The 9,458-nt window shown below is 36.9% G+C and overlaps 1 protein-coding gene across 1 annotated transcript; it reads left to right on the top strand.

The window, feature by feature from the left end:
* The first annotated feature begins 1,091 nt into the window (after positions 1–1,091).
* LOC125651058 (uncharacterized protein K02A2.6-like) lies at positions 1,092–5,102 on the top strand. The gene has a single exon (XM_048879654.2). It carries the CDS (start codon positions 1,092–1,094, stop codon positions 5,100–5,102), a length of 4,011 nt encoding a protein of 1,336 aa, XP_048735611.2.
* Positions 5,103–9,458: the final 4,356 nt, after the last annotated feature.

A 9,458-nucleotide genomic window follows, 5' to 3' on the forward strand; every position in this document is an offset into this window, starting at 1 on the left:
TAATAAATCTTATAAGATATATATCTCATATAATTTACAATTTATAAAATATTTAAGATATATATTGTAAATTATGAAAAATATCTTCTAAGCTTTATAAGATATCTTGTATATCAAATGATATCTTATCATGTTTAACAGATATCTTATAAAAATAGAAGGTATTTTAAATTTATTTTAATGATATCTTATAAAACATAAGATATCTTAAAATGTTTTATAAGATTTCTCACAAGCTTTATAAGTTATCTTGGATATCTTATAAGATATCTCATAAACAATTTAAAAAAAAATATAGCTCAAGCTTTGATACATCTTATAATATACATGCTTCCTGAGCTTTTCACTAATTCACAATCATCGCCGGTATGACAGTATAAGTTTGTACGTAATGATGATACATGTCTATTACAGTATATAGAAAATGACTATAGCTTTGACAGATTTATTTCCGGTTTCCTTCACTGCGGAATTTGACCTCACCTCTAACCTTTTAATGGGTAAAAAAACCCACGTGGTGTAAATTTAAATAACAATAACGTTAGTAGGGGTGAGTAGACTGATTAATTTTTTTAACATTTCGTAATGATTACCGTTTCGGTAAATTCGATTGTGCTAATTTGAAAACGTCAAAAATTAAAATTCCCGCCATCTATAGAGGCTGCCATGATGCGGAACTCTTTTGTATTCAAGACCACAGACATCGAACTATTTGGACGTCACACCGTCTGTTCCGGTTTTTATGAGATTCTAAGATCATCAAAGATGTGCATGTGGTAGATTGTGTAGGATAATCAGTATTATAATGATGTATATCGTAGATGTCAGGTAACATTCTATGTACGAACTGATATGTATAGGTCGTGACGTCACGGGAATAAACAGCATGGCTCGCATCTGAGTTTTCTTTATATAAACTGAACTGAGAACATAACATGGTCTCAGAAGTGACTTTTTAGGTGTATTTTGCTGACGAGAACTATTTGCAGTTTCACGGAGTTAGTGTACAGTTTGCGTGCACAGTTACATCCAGTGTTATCGGACATATCTGTCTTAGTGTTTTTCGCGCCGGTACAGACTCTTTGTTTATGATGGCGTCGTACCAGGTTCAACCGCCAGAAAATTTCACCTTCACGAAACCTGAAGAGTGGCCGAAATGGGTTAAACGGTTTGAGAAGTTTAGAGTTGTTTCAGGCCTAAGCAAGAAAGATGAGGCAATTCAGGTGAACACACTTATATACGCCTTGGGTAATGAGGCCGAGGACATTTTCAATTCATTTGGATTAAATGAGGATGACGCCAAGAAATATGAAACGGTTAGTGACAAATTTCAAGCACACTTCGTTTCACGTCGAAATGTTATTTTCGAAAGAGCCAAATTTAACCAAAGAAAACAACAAGAAGGGGAGTCCGCAGACAGTTTTATAACTGCACTTTATACCGTAGTTGAACACTGTGAGTATGGACAATTGAAAGATGAAATGATCCGAGATAGAATAGTTGTTGGCATAAGAGACAGCAAATTATCAGAAAAACTTCAACTGAATCCAGATCTAAAGCTTGAAGATGCCATAAACCAAGCCCGTCAGAGAGAAGCTGTTCAAAAACAACAAGCTATCGTTCGCAATGAACTGAGTTCTTCGTCAGGAGGAGCATCAAGTGTAGATGTCGTCAGCAATTTCAAGAAACATGGACAAAGAAAGAAACACTCCTTTCAATCGGGAAAATCCAACAAAAAAGGGTTCACAAAACCAGCTAGTGGACACAATAATAAGGGTGCTAAACCAGTATCCTGCCACAGATGCGGAAATTCGCAAGCTCACAGCAGAGAGGAATGTCCCGCCAAAAATCAGAAATGCAACAAATGCCATAAAATTGGACACTTTGCTCGAAAATGTCAGAGTCTACACGAAATTGCTATTGAATCAGATGAAGAATTCTTAGGGGCAATACACGAAAATGCAAATTCCAGTGAATGTAAACCATGGCTGACAACTATTGAAATTAATGGACATGCAGTCGAATTCAAAATCGACACGGGTGCCGATGTTACTGCTATTCCGGAGAAAACTTTCAATACATTAAATGTGAACAACCTTCAGTTATCACAGAAAATTCTGAAAGGTCCTGGCAGAAACACTTTAAACGTAATTGGAAAGTTTCGTTGTGAATTATTTCAGGAAAACCGCAAAACTCATCAAGACTTGTATGTTATTCGAGGCCTCAACAAACCACTTCTTGGGAGACCAGCTATTGAGAAACTAGAAATAGTCAAACAGATTGCAAGTTTGCAGCTGCACTCTGATTACAAGCAAAAATTTCCTTCACTCTTTCAAGGACTTGGAAGATTACAGGGGGAGTACGAGATAAAGATGAGAGAGGACGCGCAACCGTACGCAGTCACCGCACCAAGGAGAGTGGCCTTACCCTACCTTGAGAAAGTCAAAGATGAGCTAAGTAGGATGGAGAGCTCAGGAGTTATCTCACCTGTAGATGAGCCTACGGACTGGTGCTCAGGTCTTGTGGTGATCCCAAAGAAAAACAACTGTGTTAGACTTTGTATTGACCTGACACAACTCAACAAGTGGGTCAGAAGGGAGAATTTCCAATTACCAAGCACAGAGGAGACCCTCAACAGACTCACAGGAGCCAAAGTTTTTTCAAAGTTAGATGCTAACAGTGGATTTTGGCAAATACCTCTAGATCCAGCATCTAGACTTTTGACCACATTTATTACACCATTTGGGCGATATTGTTTCAACAGACTACCGTTTGGTATCTCATCAGCCCCGGAGTACTTCCAGAAAAGGATGCAGATGATTCTAGCTGGGTTTGAGGGAGTCTTATGTCAGATGGACGACATACTTGTGTTTGGAGCCACCCAAGAGGAACATGATGGCAGGCTAGAAAACGTGTTGAGAAAGCTGTGTGAAGCAGGCATAACTCTTAACAGTGCAAAGTGTGAGTTCTCAAAGGACCAAATCACCTTTGTAGGACATGTCATAGACCAAAATGGGATTCAACCTGATCCGAAGAAGGTGTCAGCAGTCAAAAACTATGAAGCACCGCAAAATGTGACAGACGTTCGACGCTTCTTAGGAATGGTGAATCAGCTCGGACGATTTACTCCTAATCTGGCAGAGCATAGCAAACTGTTGCGTGACTTGCTACACAAGGACAACGAATTTACATGGGGACCTCCACAGGAGCAAGCTTTCAGCAAGATTAAAGAAGAACTGAGTAATGAGACAGTTCTCGCTCTGTATGATCCAAAAGATCCAACAAAAGTGTCGGCAGATGCGTCGTCATATGGATTAGGAGCCGTACTTCTCCAAGCGACAGACAGCAGCAGCAATCATTGGAAGCCAATTGCTTATGCGTCACGATCCATGGGCCCAACCGAGCAACAATACGCACAAGTAGAGAAAGAAGCACTTGCTGTGACGTGGGCTTGTGAGAAATTCTCAGATTTCCTGATTGGCATGAAATTTAACATAGAGACATACCATAAACCCCTGATATCTCTACTGGGATCGAAAGCTATTTCTGATCTACCACCAAGGATACAGCGTTTCCGCATGCGACTCATGAGATATGAGTATGAGATATACCATGTTCCTGGTAAAAATCTTTACACAGCTGATGCACTCTCTAGAGCACCGCAGCAAGAGATGTCAAAAGAAGAGGAGGAGTTCCAGACGGTGATGGAAGCATACGTAGACTCCATCATAGAAACTCTTCCAGCAAGCGAGTCGCTACTAGAAGAAATACGACGAAAACTACATGAGGATAGCGTGTTACGCATTGTCATGCGGTACTGTGAGGAGGGTTGGCCAGGATTTGAAAAGCCACCGATCAACATTGTCACTCTTCCATTTTGGCAGATAAGAGAAAAACTCTCAGTCTGTCAAGGCTTACTTATGAGAGGAAATCGACTCGTTATTCCTACAGCTCTAAGAGCTGACATGTTGCAGAGAATCCATGAAGGACATCAAGGAATACTGAAGTGTCGGGAACGAGTCAGAAATTCTATTTGGTGGCCAGGGATTAATCGTGAAACCGAGGACCTAGTGAAAAGCTGTTCTGTCTGTGTGAAAAACAGACCAGATCACGCAGAGCCTTTACGACCAACCAAATTTCCAGACAGGCCATGGAAGATGTTAGCAACAGACCTATTTCACCTGAAAATTGACAATTATCTACTCGTCGTTGACTATTTTTCCCGCTATGTTGAAATAGCAAAGTTGGAAAGCACCACATCACAGATCATAATAAATCATCTTAAATCGATGTTCGCTAGGCATGGTATACCGGACACATTGGTGTCTGACAATGGACCACAATATGCCAGCTCAGTTTTCCAGACCTTCTCCAGGAATTACGGATTCCGTCTCCAAACTAGTAGTCCTCACTATTCACAAGGAAATGGTGAAGCCGAACGTGCTGTGCAGACAGTAAAACGTTTACTAAGAAATGCGACAGACTCGTACCTTGCATTGCTTGCATACAGAGCAACTCCATTGAAGAATGGATGCAGCCCAGCTGAACTTTTAATGGGGAGAAAACTCAGGACCACTTTGCCAGAAAATCCGAGAAACTATTACCCAAAATGGCCAGACTTAGGAAAAGTACGTCATCTAGAGGAACAATCCCGTCAGAACCAAAAACTTAACTTTGATTTCGCAAAGAAAGCAAGACCTTTATCTCTGTTGAAAGCTGGAGAAACAGTATGGGTGAAGGGAGAAGGAGGAGGAACGACCGGAACAGTGGTAACCAGGACACAACAGAGTGACCGCTCTTACATCATTGAGACACCCAAAGGATCGATTCGCAGGAACCGTCGTCACTTAGCACCAGCAAGCATGTTGAAGGATGAAGTATTCGCGAGTGACACATTTGACCAAGATATGGACATTCGTAACAATGTGAATCCTGTGAGTGAAAATGCGCGTAACAAGACCAGTGAAACAGTGTCGCACACTACCCGAAACCAAGTCGCGACAAAGTCTGTGAACGAGAAACTTACCTGTGTTGATCAAAACACATCGCGCATCACCAGATCTGGTAGAGTGTCAAAGCTGATCGAGAGACTGAATTTGTGACTTGGATAATGACTACCATACATTGTAACTGTTAGTTAATGCATACTTTAGAATCAAACCGATAGAAGAAATTTTCTTTAAGTTCTTTCAGTTAATGTGTTTATTCTAGTCATTATAGTTTCTAGTCATAGTTTCATTTATTTGTTGTTTAAAAAAAAATGTGAGTATAATGTTTGTTTGAGTGAGAATAATTCCCTGTCATGTGTTATTGAAATATCTTGAAAAGAAAGGGAGATGTAGGATAATCAGTATTATAATGATGTATATCGTAGATGTCAGGTAACATTCTATGTACGAACTGATATGTATAGGTCGTGACGTCACGGGAATAAACAGCATGGCTCGCATCTGAGTTTTCTTTATATAAACTGAACTGAGAACATAACAGATTGTACGAATAAATAGGTTGATTCTTTTCTGTCAAGCAGTTAATCATACTAATGCGAAGGGGAGTTGTGAAAAAAGTGGGTTTTTTTTTTAAATTCCTTACCCAACCAAGATCTGAAAAGAATAGACTATGTAAACTGTGGATCCATCATGACAAGTTGAGGTTCAAGACATTATATTTGTATGAAGAAACGTATACCGTCTGCATCGTCTGCGAATCGACTGAACGTCTTCTTTTCTTAATTTCTTCTTGCGAAAAAATGGGCTCAAATCTATACGGCTCCAAACTTAACTGTTCGTTACTTGTCATGTTTACATTGCTGCTGATGAAATAAACCGAAACCGACGGTGTGACGTCACGAAATTAAACTTCAATGGCCGCTCTCTTATCGGCATGTAATTTAAAATACATGATAGATTAATATTGATGTATCGTTAAGCAGGAATTTTAGTTGTCAAAGATTGTCATTTACGATATCAGAAAGTAATACTAACCATATGGTTAGAGTTGCCTTTCCCTTTAAATTCTTTTGAATAAAAAATATCGTTCATTCAATTCATGTACACAACAGCCCAAACACACATTATAAAGTCCTTCAAATACGAAATATCATTTAATTGTGATTTCTTGAGCTTGAGCGAGGTTTCATCTAATATATATATATATATATATATATAGTTATGTTAGATTTGTTGACGTGATTATGTTAGATTTGTTGATAGTTATGTTAGATTTGTTGTTAGTTATGTTAGATTTGTTGTTAGTTATGTTAGATTTGTTGATAGTTATGTTAGATTTGTTGACGTGATTATGTTAGATTTGTTGATAGTTATGTTAGATTTGTTGATAGTTATGTTAGATTTGTTGTTAGTTATGTTAGATTTGTTGTTAGTTATGTTAGATTTGTTGATAGTTATGTTAGATTTGTTGACGTGGTTATGTTAGATTTGTTGTTAGTTATGTTAGATTTGTTGTTAGTTATGTTAGATTTGTTGATAGTTATGTTAGATTTGTTGACGTGGTTATGTTAGATTTGTTGATAGTTATATTAGATTTGTTGTTAGTTATATTAGATTTGTTGATAGTTATGTTAGATTTGTTGACGTGGTTATGTTAGATTTGTTGATAGTTATGTTAGATTTGTTGTTAGTTATGTTAGATTTGTTGTTAGTTATGTTAGATTTGTTGATAGTTATGTTAGATTTGTTGACGTGGTTATGTTAGATTTGTTGTTAGTTATGTTAGATTTGTTGATAGTTATGTTAGATTTGTTGTTAGTTATGTTAGATTTGTTGACGTGGTTATGTTAGATTTGTTGATAGTTATGTTAGATTTGTTGTTAGTTATGTTAGATTTGTTGATAGTTATGTTAGATTTGTTGATAGTTATGTTAGATTTGTTGACGTGGTTATGTTAGATTTGTTAATAGTTATGTTAGATTTGTTGTTAGTTATGTTAGATTTGTTGTTAGTTATGTTAGATTTGTTGTTAGTTATGTTAGATTTGTTGATAGTTATGTTAGATTTGTTAACGTGGTTATGTTAGATTTGTTGACGTAGTTATTTTTATATTTTATATATATATATATATATATATATATATATATATATATATATATATATATAGTTATGTTAGGTTTGTTGACGTGGTTATGTTAGATTTGTTGATAGTTATGTTAGATTTGTTGTTAGTTATGTTAGATTTGTTGATAGTTATGTTAGATTTGTTGACGTGGTTATGTTAGATTTGTTGACATGGTTAGATTAGATTTGTTGACGTAGTTATTTTAGATCTGGGCACTCTAAACCATTACATGTTCTGATTCGTGTTTCAGCTCTCATTCGAACGACCGAGAACTCCCTCTTTTAATATCGAGTTTTTAACAAAGGAAGAAACACTACTTAATTTTACGACTTTTATCTCGCATAGATCTTTAACTCATAACCTGTCAACCATGGAGCGAGTCCCTTTACCACTGCTTGTGCTGTTATTATATGGATGTTTTGAACTAACCTGTCATGCTATATAAGATGCCCGTTCAGTTATAGTTCATAATATCTAGTTACATATGTGATATAACTCACTTGATGTCGGAAGAATAAGTCAGCAATGGAGCTAATATTCTGACCTTTGCAACGTACTGATAAACTGATATACCTGTGTGTAGGGAATGCAGAGAACTTTTACCTTTCCTGTTCATTGGTAGCACACACACACACACACACACACACACACATTTCACTGGTTGAATTTAATATATCAATGGCCGATATTTGTCACGCCAAGGGCAACTATTATGTGGGATTTTGAACCATACGAGCTTCAGTCCGCTGTTTAAGACTATACGATGCGCGTAAAGGTGTTACTTTGTTAATAGACTAATACCTAATGATGCTCCCGTAGTATTTGTTTGATACAGGAATTCTTAATTTATATATGAACGCAGTGTTCAGAAATACGTAGTTCAAACTATTAGTATTATTTTCTCTGTACACATTTTCAAAAACATGTTGTACATCTTTGGTTATATATCTGTCATATAATAACAACTAAGAATGTTGTATTCCAACGCTGTCGGAAATCATGTCTTGAAAATTGTTGTTTAAATCAAACTCTGGAGATCGACCTAAATTTGGAGGGGGAAGATCATCGATGTTTGGACTATTTTTTAAAAAATGTCTTAAGGAAAAGAATTTTTCCAAAGAAAAACGTCCACTCTGGATAGGTCGGGGATGGAGTTACATTGTGCCTAATGCTTCTGGCTGGAATGTCCTGGAACTTGCGATAAAGTTGAGAATACCAAACACAGGAAGTGATCCACCAAGTACCTGTGTGTCGTTGAAAATAAATAGGAATAATTCGAAACAATCAATTTCATTTTATGATACGTCTTATGAATTTTCATACTTAGATATTTTATTGAAAGTAGGTATTAATGACAAACTAGTAACTCAACTTTATGACAAACGGGATGATTTCATCTTCTCCATCGTCAACTTCCTATATTTATGTAACAATATTCCATTATCACCTGCATATAAAACTTATACGGTACCAATTTTGAAGCACCAGATGCGCATTTCGACAAATAATGTCTCTTCAGTGATGCTCAACCGAAATGTTTGAAACCGAAATAATAATGAAGTTTTAGAGCTATTTTATGGAAAAACAGTATTGTTCTGTGCATGATCAGTTTTTAAATCGAGACAGGCTACTGACAAACAAGTTGATGGTGCAGGGGTTTCAACAGTCTCGATTAAAGTCAACATTTCGCAAATTCTATGGTCGCTATAACGAACTAGTTTGCCAATGCAACCTATCATTGGGTCAAATACTGTCTGACTTCTTTCATACCGATTGTAAGACCGTTGTTGGCGCACTGATTCTGACTAGGGATAACTCGTTCACCTGTTCAAGATAAAAGGTTCACTGCGGGTGTGACTAGTCGACAGGGGATGCTTACTCCTCCTAGGCACCTGATCCCATCTCTGGTATATCCAGGGGTCCATGTTTGCCTAACTCTTTATTTTGTATTGCTTATAGGAGTTATGAGATTGATCGCTGTTTGTTATCTTCACCTTTCATAAAAAGAAAATCGATACATTTTGCCGATTCCTTGAAATTCAATGTAGAATGAGTGGTTTTCCTGCAACAAGGTATGTCAAGTAGATGTACCGATACACACCTACGCAATCTGATAATTTTCGGAACACATAGCAACTTTTCATCGAATGAAATCAGGAATATTCATTATGAATGGAATTACATCATGAATTAACTGGTCCCTGTATAATTAGAACATCAATAATGAAGAACGAGTTTACGATAACAAACTACAACAACCATGACGAGTGGGTACCGGTTTTAAACATTTTTTAAAAATTTTGGTTACAGTATTTGTATCTGTATGGTAAAACGGTTGAAGTATATCATTTAGGGAGTCAGCAAGATTCCAGTTCCTCGAGAGC

This window comes from Ostrea edulis, chromosome 5, assembly GCF_947568905.1.
Source record: "Ostrea edulis chromosome 5, xbOstEdul1.1, whole genome shotgun sequence".
Lineage (NCBI taxonomy): Eukaryota > Metazoa > Mollusca > Bivalvia > Ostreida > Ostreidae > Ostrea > Ostrea edulis.

Excerpts from the sequence above, each read along its gene's own strand:
- LOC125651058 (XM_048879654.2), top strand. The coding sequence starts at position 1,092 with ATGGCGTCGTACCAGGTTCAACCGCCAGAAAATTTCACCTTCACGAAA.